This window comes from Rattus norvegicus, chromosome X, assembly GCF_021556685.1.
Source record: "Rattus norvegicus strain SHRSP/BbbUtx chromosome X, alternate assembly SHRSP_T2T, whole genome shotgun sequence".
In the NCBI taxonomy this organism is placed as follows: Eukaryota; Metazoa; Chordata; class Mammalia; order Rodentia; family Muridae; genus Rattus; species Rattus norvegicus.
The window spans coordinates 59,272,421-59,289,718 of record NC_141554.1 but is presented as its reverse complement, the minus strand read 5'-3'; the positions used below and the strand labels follow the sequence as shown (position 1 = coordinate 59,289,718).

General features: G+C 35.3%; 1 protein-coding gene across 1 annotated transcript in view; it reads left to right on the top strand.

Moving 5' to 3' along the window:
- The window catches only part of Il1rapl1 (interleukin 1 receptor accessory protein-like 1), a 1,504,224-nt gene that overhangs the window by 1,435,935 nt on the left and 50,991 nt on the right, over positions 1-17,298 (top strand). The window contains exons 7-8 of the mRNA NM_177935.3: positions 4,565-4,697; positions 6,886-7,031. Of these exons, the coding sequence (NP_808796.2) occupies positions 4,565-4,697; positions 6,886-7,031 (279 nt within the window). The remainder of the gene's footprint in view (positions 1-4,564; positions 4,698-6,885; positions 7,032-17,298) is intronic.

Genomic DNA, 17,298 nt, shown 5'->3' with positions numbered 1-17,298 from the left:
AGGGGACAGTTGCAGGAGTGTGGGCAGAGTCCGTGGCAGGGAGCCGAGATAGGCCAGCCACTGCTGATCATCTAGAACCATGGTTTTACTGGGTAGCTGGAACCAGAGAGTTCAAAGCTAGTAGAAAGCCTCAGGGAGAGATGCTAACCAGAGATAAATTATGATCACTTCCATACGACCCTCCAGTGCCAGAACTAACTCTAAGTACCAGCGTGGTAAGGTGCTACACTGGAATGGGCCTCAGACTGCATGCATCTGAGAATACTTGGGGGCAGCATGGAGCTGCTGAGATAAAAATACCAGCAGTGCCATGTGACCCAACGGTGCTGGTGCTATGTGGCCCAATGGTGCTAGCACCAGTGTGGATAAAAAGTTCTACCTAGTTTTTAATATTTACCACAACATTTGAGTACGAAGCCTGCCTAGTATCCTTAGAAAGTTTCAAGTCAGCCAGGGTTATATAGTGAGTTCTTCTCTCAAAACACCCAAAACAATAATAAAAATGATATACAAAATAAAATACAATTCAATGTATGTTTTATTCAACAATTCAATCTTCATAACTGTCACAATTATACTTATTTAAGATAATTATTGATTATATCTAATTCTTAAATTAATACAACATTTTTGTAAGTTCTACATCTTACTGGAATGCTGTTAACAATAACATCAAATATAAAATATAAATTGAAAATGGATTTATTTATTTGGTATAAATAGAATCACTTTTTAACTTTATAATCAAGAACTAGGAATCATGCATAATACTATTTTTTTAGATATTATAGACATAGATAGATAGCCACAGAGTTTTATTCCTGAGTTTCACAAACTCCAGATAGTAGTCAATCAATGTCTTCTAGGAAATAATATTAAAGAAAAACAATTTAAATCACATTACCTATAGCTAAGTAACAGTATATTAACACTTTCCAAATCATGAAATGAAGCTTAAGTTTTCTAAACTTATGAGGGTAGAAGGATGGCTTAGTGTCTTAAAGCACGTGCTGGTCATTCAGAGGATCAGGGTTCAACTCCCAACACCTATATGGTGGTTCAAAATCATCTATAACTCCAGTTTCAGAAGATCTCACAACCATTTCTAGCCTCCATGAACACCAGGCACATGAATGGTATACATGTATACCTATGGACTAAACTTTGACCATTGCTTATTTTTAAAGGCTCACAATATAGCCAGGTATATCCTTGCAAAATTTCATATTAGACAATAAAATGCTATATGTCTTTTAAATTCATATAACGATTTTTTAAATTTTAGGACTAATATCCTTCAGATCCATGTTCTCTATGCCTTTACTTGGCATATTCTATCTTACATTTCTTAATGATATTTTTCTCCATCTAAATATCTGTACAAATATATTGAGACAATAGATGGGGGTCTAGAGAGATTTTTTGAATAAGGGAGTTGGGGGAGGAGTAATGTGAAAGACTATTTCCTATCTAACCAGACCCCCAGAGCTCCAAGGGACTAAACCACCACCCAAAGAGTACACATGAACAGACTCATGGCTCCAGCTGTATATGTAGCAGAGGATGGCCTTGTTGGGCACCAATGGGAGGAGAAGCCCTTGGTCCTGAGAAGGCTGAAACCCCCTGTGTAAGGGAGTGTCAGGGTGAGGAGGAGGGAAGGGGTGGGTGGGTGCAGGAGTACCCTTATAGAAGCACAGGGTGGGGGATAGGATAGGGGAGAACCAGGAAATGTAAATAAACACTTGAAATGTAACTAAAAAATCCAATAAAATTATTCTGAAAGTGAAAATAAAAGTAAGACACAGTTATCCATTGTATGATCTATGCATATTTAGTAAAATTGTACTGTAAAGGTAGACAGTCTCTAGAGCTTTTTATTTATTGGTTACAGGCATTGAATCTCATCTCAAAACTTAAACTTGCTCTTTCAAATAACACATTCCGTACATTATTGATATATGTCCTTTAAGTTATGTATCTTGATTCTGTTTGAGATTTGCTGATGGTTTATGGCGACATTGACATGGTAACAGGCATTTCAGTTGCATAAAAATAATGATTCTCCTAAAAACTTAAATGCATGTCCAGGTGTACAAATACACACACTTATGAATTCCACTACTAGGAAAGCTGAGGCAGGATGGTCCTACATTTAAATCTAGCATGATTTACAAAGGAAAACCTTGTCTCAAAACCTGCAAAGAACACTTCCTTTAAAATTAATTTCATGTGATACATTCTGTAGAAATATATGCTTGAATTGTAATCAATAATGTTGATATTTAGTTATCTTCCTGTAAAATGTTCCCTAAAAGAGAATTATAGTAAGTTGGGGTTCTCTAGAGTCACTGAATTTATGAAATGTCTTTCTATGTAAGGGAAATTTAGTGTAATGTCTTATAGTCTGCAGTCCAACTAACCCAGTAATGGGCATCTGTGAATGGGAAGTCCAAGAATCTAGTAGTTGTTCAGTCCCATGAGGCTAGTTCTTTCAGATGGTCTTCTGTATTAGCTGGAACTGTGAAGAAGTAGGTTCCAACAGATAAGCTGGCAAGTTAGTGCAATCAGACAGAGAAGAGTGAATCTTTCTTCTTCCAATGTACTTATGTAGGCCTCCAGCAGAAGGTGTGGCCCAGATAAAGGTGTGTACCACCATGCCTGGATCTGGGGCTTGTTCTTTCCCCGGCTGACCTTGAACTCAGAGATCACCTGGGATTAAGGGGGGGAACTACTTAGTCCGGACCTATGCTTTTCATGGCCACAATGCCTCAAGATCTGGACCACAGGTGTGCCCTCCATTTCTGGATTGTAGTTCATTCTAAATATAGTCAAACTGACAACCAGCAATAGTCATCACAAGAAGTGATTTCAATACTACATTTAAAAATGTTTGGGTAAAAAAAGCAATAATAAACTGTTTTTTTTTTTTTCATTGCTAAGGATCAAACCCAGGACTTGGAACATGCTATGAGAGCACTTTCCAACTAACCTACAGAATCAACTGTTAGACTTGTTAAAGACAAGATCTTCTTACAAAATATCCCAGGTTGGCCAGGAATGTGCCATACAATCTAGGCTGACCTCATACTTGAGACCCTCTTGCCTCTACTTCTCAAATCCTGAGATTACAGGAGTGTTCCACGTAACTTGGTCTGGCCTGATTTAGTTCAACAATGGTGAACGTCTGTTACATAGAAAAACAGAATTTTTAAGAATCTAGCAGAAAGTATAAAAACATGAGCAAATACAAAAGACTGATGTCTTAAAATACTAGAACAGATTTTTGAATGTTTTTTCTTATGCAACTGACAAAATTCAAACGATACTAATTTTAGCCAATATAAATATTTTTGTTATCGAAAGTGTAGAACCAAATGCAAAAAACAATGCCTGTGAGTGTTCTTTAAAAGAGGACAGCTGAGCACATTGTACTGTCCGTCCTCTTTGTTTATGCTGTAGAAGTCCTAAGCACAATTTTGAGAGATTTCCATCACTACTTAGCTTGGTTATAAAGCTTTCAATCCTTAGGAACTACCTTCCTGGGCCCCAGTGAGCAGAGAGCCATACAGACTATTACCATAATTTATTGTCACATCTAATTGAGAGAGTTAGCTTACTCTTAATGTCAGCACACTTTTAAGTTCATTTTTTGGCAATCATGCCTAAGTGTTCTCTTACATTTATGTTACTGGGGTAGGCTCTCACTGAATTCATATCCCACTCTTATGTTCTACTTGAAGCCAGAAAGTTCATATAACTAATTATGGCTAGAATATTTCAGTTGTGCAACGCGGGCTTAAGTAAATAAAACTGTTGTGAAAGGTAAAATATCCTTAATAAATCTAGTATTCTGGAGATAGTAGATTCACTTCTACCTTTTAGTCAATAATTGATATTTACCTTATTAAAGTAGCCAATTGACCTATATGCCGGTATACATAAAAATGAAGTAAGTGTAGGAAGTATAATAATGAAAAAAATTTCCTCTCCTATATACATATTCGTGATTTACCTCAATGAATATTCTATACATTTATTATCATGATTTCACTCATCTTATTGTGATTTTCTATCTAGTATTGTTACTTTGCTAAGACAATGTTATTCCTTCTGGAGTCAAAGTTTCTTAGCAGCACTCTTGAATCTATGAACTACAGTTGCTTTGTCCCCTCAGGCAAGGATTCTGCTTTGTTTTTTCATATACCCTTTGATGTTCCCTTGAGAAGGCAATATCTCTTCTACGATTCTTCCCAATAATTCATAAACTCAGGCTAATCCTGAGAAGACATCCCTAAGCCTCAACTGAAGAACATTCTATAATTCTATAATAGATCCTCTTCTAAATCTCACAAGTAGCTCTCATTTCATTAAATAAAACATACTGTAAAAAAATGATACACTTGATAAACTTAGCCGTGATGGAAAATGCTTGATCAATTGCTCTTTTAGCTGTTTCATTAAATCAATGAAATGATCCAGTTTTTACCAGTTAACTTGTTTTGGTTTATTTCGTTGAGTGGGTACAAATGGCTTTATGTCGTGTTTCCCACACTTTTCTCCACAGGTGGTTCAGCTAACCTTACCTGCAGAGCCTTCTTTGGGTACAGTGGAGACGTCAGTCCTTTAATTTACTGGATGAAAGGAGAGAAATTTATTGAAGATCTGGATGAAAATAGAGTTTGGGAAAGTGACATTAGGTAAAATAATTTTTTTTACTTTTTCCCCCCTGTGACAGACTTTTATTTTATTTATCTATTTTTTTTTAATTTTAAACATGTGGAGTTGAGTTAACATTTGCTCTGTTAAGCATGGGAGGGGTAAGTCAAAACAACAAAAGTTATTAATATTTTATCTTTTGATTATCATAACAGAAATTCTGTGATAATTTATGGCAAACAAAGAATGGTTAAGGTCAATTATGGAATTACACAATGTGAACATCATTTACAAAGAATAATAGTAATTCTTTTTTCTAAATAATTTATTATTAATTATTCCAGATTTCATATAGTATGTCTTGATCATATTCATAAACAAACTCCACTTCTCTACCTAAGAATAATTTCAAAAGGAACATTTCCCTAATAGTACACTAAAAGCAAAACAATGTAAACTATTGAAGCCCATTCTGCCCTTAGAAAAATCATTGTCTTTTTAATTCATGAAATCAACTTTTAAAAGTTGCTGAGAGGAAGCCAGCATGGTGGCTAAGGTCTGTAAACACAGTGCTCCATAAGCTCAGACAGAAAAGCTGCCAGGACCTGAAGACTAACCTGGGTCACCTGGTTAGTTCAGTGCCAGCCTGAGCTAAAAATGAGATACCCTCTCTTTAAAGAACTACTGAAAGGAGCCATTAGCAAGGCACTACATGGACTCAAGTACAAACATTTTATTTTCTGTGAATGCTACTATATATCTAAAAGCTACCAAGTAGCATGTAAAATGCTTGATGGATTGATGGAGGATATACAAATTTTCAGCTTTAAGGTATAAATATTTATAAAGAGGAAATAATAGAACAAACCTTTAAATTTTTACATATCTATTTTGAGGACATAATCTTTATACTTTTTAATGTAGTTACATATTTATTCACTTACATGTAAGCAAAAAGGTAAATAGTGAGGAAGTAAATTGTATTTGGACATGAAGAATTACTTCTAATCTTAATGTAAATGAGCAAGGAGTTTCACAATGATAACTAAGTTATAAGCAAGTCAAATGATAAATATTTTCTAAATATTCTTCCATATAAAGTTTTTTGTGTTCTGGCAGAATATGAGGATTTAAGCAATGGTTCTCCTTTTTAAATGTCAAGACTTTTAAAACTTTAACAAAGATATAGGAAAATGTTTTTCAGTACGAAGCAAAAATTTATAAAACTGTCATAGGAGATCATTTCTATTGGGTTCTTCTCGCTGGCAACAAATACATAATATCTCACTGAGGAGTGCTTCAATTTGATTCTGGAAGATCCAAATGGGCAACTGTCCAATATGTACACAAAAATCTTTCTTTGCCATTTTTCATGTTTAAAATGTTTTATTATTTACCAACACATTTTTTAAAATTAAATTAAAGAAGTACCATAAACCTACACTGTCTAACTTTGACTATAAGAGCTGAATGAATGCACTAGAAATTTGTGGTATATATCACACACACACACATACACACACACATACAGTTATCCAGGCAGGAGTTTGGAGATAGGAATATTGAAAGCAGGAGAAAGGAAACCTAGTTTAAGAAATTTTCCATGTGTTTTGAGAGATTGCTAAAATATCTAAGAATAAGATTAGTGAGCATTTACCATTAATTTTTAAAGTCAAAATTAAATATATACCAGAACTTTTAGTCTATGTGTTTATGGTTTCATATTTCTTTAAAACTATGGAGCACATTTGTATTTCTAGGAAAAATAAGTCAGTCTGGAGGTTTCAACTGATATGTCAAAATAACTCAGAAATTTTTTCTTTCTTATTCTTGTTAAAAATAATCTGATATATAATTATGCTTCCAGCCTATCATTTTCGAATCTCTTATCTCATTTTTAAATCGTATCTCTTCTTAAAGGAAAAGCAATTTGTAAACTTTTCTTCAAGGTCTTTCTCACCTCTTTGTTATGACAGTATGATTGTCCTGCTATGAGAGATAATTAACTGCTAGTTCATTAGCATCTGCGAGGACAAGTTTCTTCATTAGAAGTGAAGAAGAAAAGGGCATGATATCATTTAATTAACTTAGCATCAATTCATAGCCAGATTTGAAGCATAATCTTTGTAGGTATATTCTCATCAGATTCAAATTCATCTACAATTCTTTCTTTTTCATGTGTGTATATGTTTGTGTGGGTTTTTTGTTGCGTTTTCCTTTATGTTTTAGAATCCTTAAGGAACATCTTGGAGAACAGGAAGTTTCTATCTCATTAATTGTTGACTCTGTGGAAGAAGGTGACCTGGGGAATTATTCTTGTTATGTTGAAAATGGGAATGGACGTCGGCATGCCAGTGTTCTCCTTCATAAACGAGGTGAGTGGAACCTTCTCTGCTTGTGAAATGAGATAAATGTTCCCTAGAAGGCAAATCATTGGAATCTAGTAAAAGAAAATTCCCTTTAAAAAAATTTTCCCATAAACCTAGCACAAGTAGAACAATCCCATTAGCACTCTGTCCATGAAGTGTTAGTTGACTCATGCCCATCAACACACTGTTTAAAGGCCAGTACTCAGAGGTGAAATCTGGAAGGAGAGAGCAAGGTTTGATTAATGGTTAGCACCTAGCTATTTGTCTCTAGATGAATGACGTTTTAAGAGAACTCAGGGATAGAAATGGGTTTTTAGGGAGAAGAAAAAAGAGGCAAGGAACAACAGGAAAGAAAAGTTATGTTCTATGAGTGGTTATTACCCAAAAACAATTCCCCATTCTGGAGTATGTGACTCCCACACCAGAAGATTGATGTTAACCTCCTGTATCAATTTCTGTACTTTTTAAAATTAATATGAATGTCCTGAGAGTTAATACTCAAAACAATTTGTATTCTTTTGTTTGCTGATGCACAGAACTGGAATAAAAAGGACACATCTTGATTTGGTCTAAGAGCATCCAGCTGTTCTGGGTTTTGTAAATATAAAGATCATTTAGCAGTTAACATCTTCATCATTTACATGCAGCTTTCTTTAGAAATTAGAATGGTGGGCAATGGCAAATCGCAAAGGGACAACAACTATTACAAAAGAAGAGAGCATCACAAATGGATTTCTAGAGTTAAATTTGGATTCTTGGCCTTGATTTATTATCAAATGTATAGCCTGAGAAAAGTATTCTCATGTCAGTTTATGACATGTAAAATGGAGAAAATATTATCAACCATTCAGTGATTTATAAAGATAACAAAAATAACAAACAGGAAGGGCTTGATACAGTACTTATATACAGAAGATGTTTGATGAAATGGTATTTGAAATAGATATTAGGTCATTAAAATAACTTCATTTTTAATGCAATAAAGTATGTCATGATTGGAAGGTTGTTCTAGTAGTTCAAGAACTGTGTCTGATGAATTTCTCAATACAGTATTTCTTGACATTTTAACCTCGTAAAGTTTTTACGTACTTAATATCCTCCCATGATTAATAGTAACTTACTATAAATAAAATATGTTTTATTTAACGGTATAAAATGTAGTGTCTGAAATAGTAACTTTTTCTCGGCAGCAGCTCATCAGTTTATGCACAGGTGTGTGTGTCTGTGTGTCTCTGTGTATGTGTGTGTGTGTGTGTGTGTGTGTGTGTGTGTGTGCATGTGTGTATGTATGTTTGTGTGCTGTATGTGTGTGCTCTCTCTCTCTCTGTGTGTGCCGTATTTGAATTATTTAAAATTAGTGATGATTATAAAATGTGTGAGTTGGGGAAATTTTCATGCATGTTAGAAGAGAAAATATTTTTTTCTCCTTGTTACTGTTAAAACATTCTAGTTTACTTATTCCAAGTACACTTGGTACTCTCTTACTCAGCAGATTTACAATGATTTTAATTTCAAAGCACATCTTCAATCCTAAAGTCTTTGAGGTTTGAAAAGAAAGAGAACACTGAAGACTGTTCCCTACATTATTGGGAAATAGATTCTCTTTGAATAGTGTTGCTGAAAGCTATTAAAATAGACACCTTGACTGTCAAGGTGACTATAATATTAAAGTAGCATATTATGCTGTAATGTGAGGAGAGAGGAAAAGGAAGCAGCAGCCAGCCACATTTCTTCCTGTACTTTAACAATAGCCACACAATGAAGGAATTTGAGGGAGGCCCTGTGTATATATAGAAGTATAAAAGTAGCCTTGGTGGACCATAGACTTAAATACCACAGACCTTTCAAAATAGCCTTTCAGCTTATACTGGATCACATTCCATCTCTATAAAATCCATTCTAGCTTTGGAAGAATCTGTTAGAAAGCATCTCCATTTCTCTGGTTTTCTCTCCATTGGCTCTAGTTTATACTTTCAATTGCTCTTTCCTTAGCAATCCGATGTTTGATAATAGTCATCATGACCCGGCTGAACCTTCATTTCACCATGCACTCACTCTTCATTTATAGGTTTTATTCCTATGACTCTCTTGAATATAGTCTAAATGAAGAGTTGAAATTAGTCCTTAAGAATTGAACTAGTGAAGAAAAGCTTAGGACACGTGTTAAAAATCTATTGGGTTGGAGGCTGGGAAGTTAAGAGTATTTCTTGCTCATGCAAGGAATCTGAGTTCAGTTCCCAGCATCCATATGGTGGCTAAGAATAATTTATAATTTCATTTCTATGTGATCTGACACCCTCCTCTGATGTCCATGGGCACCAGGCACACATGTGGTAGACATATACACATGCACACAAAATACTCATGAACAAAATAAATCTAAAATTATTCTATTAGCTTGGACAATATATATTTCCATGTGGAGTAAGGCACAGATGAAAATTAAGGGATTATTATAAACAAGTAGAAATACCAATGTACTAGATGTGTAGGTGAAGACAACAACGCTGTTTTTTCAGGCAGGTATGCAGTTAGTAAGGATCAGACATACTCTAAGATACTTCTTGCGCGTTTAGCCTAAGGTTAAGCAAAGCTACTAGAGCTGTCAATTATAGAAAATACAGTTTTGAAAAATCAAGGAAATTATTTAATAATAAATGCCATTAGTGGCTGATTATCTGAATATGAGGAAGACACATGTGACAAATTTTAGTTGCTCTCAAATACTTAAGTTTTCCATGATATTTATAACAGTTTGTTCTTTCTAAGATAAAAAGCATTAATTCCCAAGGAGTCCTTTGAGTTTTTATACTCTGAAAGTCTGTTCTTAAAGTGAATGTAAACCTTCTCTGTAAGAGAGTTGGAAGAAAGAAGTCTTCCCTTGCAAAGGCACAATAAATGGGTGTAATCTTTTCTCAAGGAACTCATTATATGGAATGACCCCACTCATCAAACAAGGAAATTGGTAAGCATAGGACATAATTGTAACTTTCCCACCCTGACAAAGTTCTAAAAGAGAGGACATAGCAAATACGTGTCATAAGTTTGAATCTTTATGATAAGGTCTCTGACACTGTCAGATTGTCACACTATCAATTCTGCCATTATCAAATAATTTTCTACATTTCTCAGAGGACCCATGCTAAAAGAAACAACTGGAAGCTGCCATTGTTCCTCTTTTGTTTCTGCCACCAACTTAAGACTTCCCTAACTTACCAGTTTTCAAAATCTTCCTTCTAAAATACTTTTGTAGAGCTATATTAAAATATTTGTTTCATATAAATCAGTAGTTCTCAACCTTCATAATGATGAGACCCTTTAATGCAGCTTCTCGTGTTGTAGTGAACCACAACCATGAAATTATTTTTATTGTTACTTCACAACTGTTATTTTGCTACTGTTAACAATCATAATGTAAATAGCTGTGTTTTTTAGAGTGGTCGTAGGTAACCCCTCTGTAAGTGTCTGATGTCTGGGGTGGGTTATGACCCACAGGTTGAGAACAGCTGATTTAGATCTTTAGCATTCAGAACTGTAACTTCTGACACATAAAGTTTATCCAAAGTTCTCTAAACATATTTCCTCCGCTGTTCCTTTTTGTTCAATGCTATTGCTATAACATGATTTCAGCCCTACAATGACTTACAGTATAGACTTGAAAAGCATACTACGGCCCATCAAATGAGTCTACATTTGAGGTAGGCTCAGTGCTATATTATTATTAGCCCTCGATCTTTATTTGGAAAAATCATGATTTTATGAAGGCAACTAAAATCTACCAGGAACTTTGACCAGTGAAAAATCCCACCATAGATATATCTAAAGCCGTCAACTCGTATATCCAATAAAAAAAGGTACTTGGGAATTTAGAATTATGTAAGATACACACACAGAGAGAGAGAGAGAGAGAGAGAGAGAGAGAGAGAGAGAGAGAGAGAGAGAGAGAGAGAGAGAGAAACTAAAGGGAGCATGAGGTCCTGTTTGTCTATGAGTGCTTTGACTCTTTTTCCTTATTCCAATAGGCTGCCTAATTTCATTTAACTTTGCTTAGTGTCTAGCCTAGAAAAATTGAGAGTTAAATACTGGCTTCAAAAAGAGCTAAATAGTTTTTTTTTTTTTTTTGGTTCTTTTTTTTGGAGCTGGGGACCGAACCCAGGGCCTTGCGCTTCCTAGGTAAGCGAAGAGCTAAATAGTTTTAATCTAAGGATAGATTGAATCCTTGTGAAATTTCCCCTGGCATTTTCATTATATAGGGTTTGTTTAGGAAAGCATATTTTTTTGAGATTTCATGGATGCAATTTTGTTCTCATGTTTAGAAGATTCTCTCTCTCTCTCTCTCTCTCTCTCTCTCTCTCTCTCTCTCTCTGTGTGTGTGTGTGTGTGAGAGAGGAGAGAGAGAGAGAGAGAGAGAGAGAGAGTTTGTGGATATAACAATAATAATTAAAGAAGAAGAGATCAAGAATTTGAGAGGGAATGGTGGGAATATGAAAGAAGTTGGAAGGTATAAAAGGAAGGTAGAAATTAGAACAAAAGTAAGGTTTACATGTCAGTTGCTGGGCTGTTTCTTATTCCTGCCTATACTATAGTTGATTAAATTTTGTATCTGAGTCTCTGAACATTTACCTAGATTCCTTTGCTTGGGTTTCTAGTTGTTGTTGCCTATCTTGACATGCACCAAACCACCAATTGTCCTCTAAACCCTAACTTTTCTTCTTCTCTCCATTTTGTATGTCTTCTGTTTCTCTAATAAAAAGATCACTCTAAATTAGTGGTTCTCAACCTTCCTATGCCATGAACCTTTAATACAGTTTCTCATTTTGTGGTGAATTCTGTGTCAGTGACCTATGACTTCTGGTCCCAAATTTTATGACTATTTCATGTCCTCACAATATGGACATCTTTAAAATCTATAACAAAGCACTTTCATAGTTAAAAGCATGGAATGGAGAACAAAACTGGCTGTTTTCAAGACTCAACACTTCTTTATAATTTTTCTGTCTTAGACAAGCCACTCCATTTCTGTGAGCCTCAAATTGTCTTCTATAAAATGGGACTGCTAAGTGATCTATCACTTATAGCAGCTTGAGATTTAAATGAACATATGTGCCAATGCTTATCACAGCATCTGACATATATTTAGTGCCCAATAAATGTTAACAAGCTACTACAAGATTTCTCTGCTTCAACTCTGTACTATGAGGGTAATGAAGGATGCAGCGATCGTGTGTTCCATTAAAAATTATATGCATTCTAATTTATCTTTCATTAAAATGATCATCTTTAGCTCCAGCAATTATGTCTCATTTATTTGGATTTTACCTTACAATAAATTTACTTTAATTTGAATGCATTATCCTAGAGAATTTCATTCATTTATTCATACATTTAATGATAACTTTTAAGTGTCTCCTGTGTGCCTAACAGTGTGTTCACTTGCAAAATTGAATAAAGAGGAATAAGAGCTGATATAAATTGGAATGTCATGGTCTCCATTTTAAATTACACTGCTATCAAACATTCTTAAAACAGAATTGTGCATTTTTAATGGATGTTTGACTTTAGAATTATCACATTAAGAGTTTTCAGTAGATGCTCCCAGTCCCACCCACTCACTACCACCTCAATGCCTTAGCATTCCCCCATAACTGGGAAAGGAGCCCTCCTAGGACCAAGGGCCTCTTCTCCCACCAATTCCAATAAAAATAAAATAAAATAAAAACAATTGATGTATGCTAATTAAAGAAAGGGAGGGATGGAAGGGAAGAGAGAGAGAGAGAGAGAGAGAGAGAGAGAGAGAGAGAGAGAGAGAGAGAGGAAAAGAAAGAAATCCCAGATTTGAGAGCCTGTGATGGAACCATAGTGATGGACCCCTCTATCACTATGTCTATGTAGACAGAGTGGGGCTAAGGTAGGGATGCAAAAACAAGAGTTTTCAGTAGCAATTCTGGTCTGAATGGTTACATTTTCTTATACTGATTACAATAATATGACAATTCATTCATCATGAGGTAGTAGAATGGGCAAAGTATCTAGCTGAGAGACTTGGTGCTACCTAACAATGATAAACATCTAGGTTTTCTTAATTTCCACTCAAAGTATTTCACTTCTTCTGTGTGCTCTGTCTCTCTCCAAAGAATGTAAGCAATAGGAATTAGACTTGCTCAATAAACTCCCTAGTCCTGGAAATGTCCCCAGTAATGAGATTAATGTGCAAATAATTTAGGATGCAATGTTTTAAAGAGGATGCCTTTAGATCCAGTGACCTGTGTATTCCTTTGTGTAATGGATCATCTTTGTAATGTGTTGCTGTGTCCTTGTTTTTATTTGCCTAACACATTTATTTCCTGAGAGATTGATAATGGAACCTAGTAAATCTCTTTGAAATTTAAGAGGATCCATTTGGTTTGATTGACCACTGATATTAGAATATTTTTGAAAACCAAATCCTGCTGTGACATTACAATATCCCAGTGCTCCGTGTGGCACTATCTCCCTAGAAGGCTTAAGTGTTATCCATAGAAGAGTCACTCTTTTTTTTTTTTATTAACTTGAGTATTTCTTATTTACATTTCGATTGTTATTCCCTTTCCCCTTTTCCGGGCCAACATCACCCTAACCCCTCCCCCTCCCCTTTTATATGGGTGTTCCCCTCCCCATCCTCCTCCTATTACCGCCCTCCCCCCAACAATCACGTTCACTGGGGGTTCAGTCTTGGCAGGACCAAGGGTTTCCCCTTCCACTGGTGCTCTTACTAGGATATTCATTGCTACCTATGAGGTTGGAGCCCAGGGTATAGTCTTTGGGTAGTGGCTTAGTCCCTGGAAGCTCTGGTTGGTTGGCATTGTTGTTCATATGGGGTCTCAAACCCCTTCAAGCTCCTCCAGTCCTTTCTCTGATTCAGAAGGGTCACTCTTAATGAGTCTTGCCATATGCAATGACAATGTATTTAGGAATTTAAGTTGTTTCTACACAGCTAGTATGTTTAAAAGCTTCTTTACTTATATAAGATTTAACACTTCATCATCAAATTTTTCTTCTCTTATAACATTTTTTTTGCTTCTCTGACCCTCTGTTTTGTGGGAAAACTAAGTTTCCAACTCCATATTTTTTAGTTGCTTATGCTAAAACAAATACAATCTGACTGGAGAGATGACTTCGATTTTAAGAGCATGCTCTGTTTTCCCAGAGGACATGATCTGATTCCTCGTACCCATATCAAGCAGCTCACAACCACCTGTAACTCTATCTTCAGGGACTCCGACGCTGCTATCTCCCTCCATGCTGGTATCCCCCTCCCACAGATGCATACACACATAATTAAAAAGTAAATAAAGTTTTTGAAAAATAAGTAAAATCACTTAAAGCTTCTTTGATGCTAATAATCTTTTACCTTTGTTCTTTTTAATAAAGGACATTTCAAGAAAGCCACCAAACATACAGGCATAAAAACTAACCTTTTAAGATGGCTAGTTTATTGCACAGAATATATAAATTAGGTGAGAATAATCCTAGGTAATTTCTGTCTGCTTACCTTGTTCAAACAAAACGAATATGGGAAACAGAGATTGATAAACTTCTGTTTTGAGTCATCCCTGTTGACCATGACTATGGAATAGAAACTGTAAATTAGTTCCTTATACATGGTCATATTCATCATTTCATGTTTGTTTTCTGCTAGAATGTTAAATTCTTGATAAAGCACATTTACTTTTCTATCATATGTTTCAATGTGCTTAATAGATGTGATGAATGTGCCTTATCAAACAGATTTATTTAATATATTCTGAGTTATATACATTTCACCTATTGTAGCGTCTCAGTTTTGTTGCTATTGATATTTTGGGCTGAATAAATTTCTATCTACTGTAGTAGGAACTGTCTTGTACACTATAGATTATTTAGCAGAATCTTTTGCCCCTACCTTCCATATCTTTTCCAGTGATGGAAAATAAAAATATATCCTAACATTACAAAATATCCCCAGAGAACAAAAATGTCCCTAGATAAGAGCTACTGGTTTACTGAGTGAATAGAGAGACCCACTTACACGAAATGGCTTACCATCTTAAATATTCATAGCAGAGAAATTCAGAGTAAAAGAACTGAAAAATTTCACCCTGAAAACCCTCAAAGATCATATCAAATGCAATTGGGAAGAAGAGAAAGTCAACAGAACAAGAGTTTATATATGGGAATTGACCACAGTCAGACTATTTGTTTCTGTATTTGGAAAGCCATCTAGACATCCCTATTCTTATACTTCACAAAATTTATAATACTCACAAATCACCTAGGAGCTTATTAGAAAAGCAATTCAGATATAGTACTCAAGATTTGAATTTCAAGGAAATTCATTAGAGATATTATTGCTACTTGTCTATGGACCACAGGTGGCATATGATGCCTTAGCTACACAATAGAGCCCATTAATGCACTTAGAATTATCTAATGGTCCAAAAGTAACTATCTTTTTGGAGTTCACTATGTCTATGAGAAACAAATGAAGGCAGAGAACAACCAGTCAGTGGGACTAAATCCAAGTAATTGCCTCATTCCTTCTGCGGAGTCAACACCTTTGCCCTAACACTCTGTTCTTAATGAGGTTACTTACATCACATAGTCAATGACATTTTGCCTTCTAGAATGCATTTGCTACTCAAGAGATGCCTGAGAGGGCACTCTCTTAGAGAATTAAAATGATCAAACCTCTTAAATTAAAAACGCCCTCATTTTTGGTAACAGCTCCTACATATCCCATGTATTAATAGGAAAATATATTCAGAAATCTCTCAACAACATTATACACACACACACACATATACATATATATACATATATATATATATTCCATAGTGCTCAGCCTGTCCAAATTATAATTATTGACTATATGATAATACTAATAATATATTATATTCAGTAAATAATGCTAATTTCCTGATTTAAATGTTGAATTCAGCCAAATCATAACTCTGTATAATAAAGAAGGATGGCCATACTATCAGAATTGAAACCACCACATATTGTTGGTCATGATAAGGAGAAAAAAAGAAAAAGAAACCATAATATGACAAGCAACAGGATAAAGTGTTTCTGTATGTTCAAAAGTTTAATTTATTTGCATAGATATTAGCCTAACATCTCACAGAGCCACTATAAAATTCAAGTAAACCTCAAGTGAGGCCAATGGAAATCTACTGCAGACAGAGTTTTATATTAGAAAACAGCAAATATGCCACTTAGGAAAATAAATGCATCAGTTTTAAACACTTGAAAGGGGGCTGAAGCAATGACTTAGCAGTTCAAAATACTTAGAACTTTTCAAAAAGACCAGAGTTCAGCTCACAATACTCATGTCAAGTAGCCCACAACTACCTGTAACTCCTTTTCCAGAGTATAAGACACCTACTTCCTGCTTCCATGGGTACCTACACTCATATGCACAGACTCACATACATACACAGACACACCACACACACACACACACACACACACACACACACCACACACGTGTGTGTATATAGATGTATGTATATATATATATTCTTTCTCTCTCTCACACACACACATATATATGTATATATATACATATATATATATACATTCTCTCTCTCTCACACACACACATATATATGTATATATATACATATATATATATATATATACATTCTCTCTCTCACACACACACGTGTGTGTATATATATATGTATATATATATGTATACATTCTCTCTCTCTCTCTCTCTCACACACACACACACACACACATAAATAAAAAATAAAATAAAATACTTGAAGGACACTCACCAAAAACAGGTAATTCACACACCCTGATTAGCTAATTCTACCAGTAAAATGAGCCAATTTAAGGCAGATTAGATTATACAATTGGCAATTTATTGGGAAGCTATTTTCAGGTGGGCAAGTTCACTGGTCCCAAAAAAGGAGGCCAGGGAAGTTGACATGGGAAGGGAGACAGAGGGAGCGGGGGTTGGGGGAGAGAAAGAATGTGCTCATTTAGAAAGAAGGGAAATGACGGTTGTCCAAATATCTGGATTATTTAGGGAAGAGCCTCTGGGGGCAGGGCAGCCCAGCTGGAATGTTCAGGGTTTGGGGGTGGGGAATACCAGGTAGGGACTGAGCAATGCTGATAGAACCCAGAGGCCAGATCTGCTTTGGTATGTAAGGTATGCACCTCAGCTGTTTGTTCCTGGGTCTGAAGCCAAACATATTACAACCATAACATAATACATGGTGTCAGAGATAGTAGACAGAAT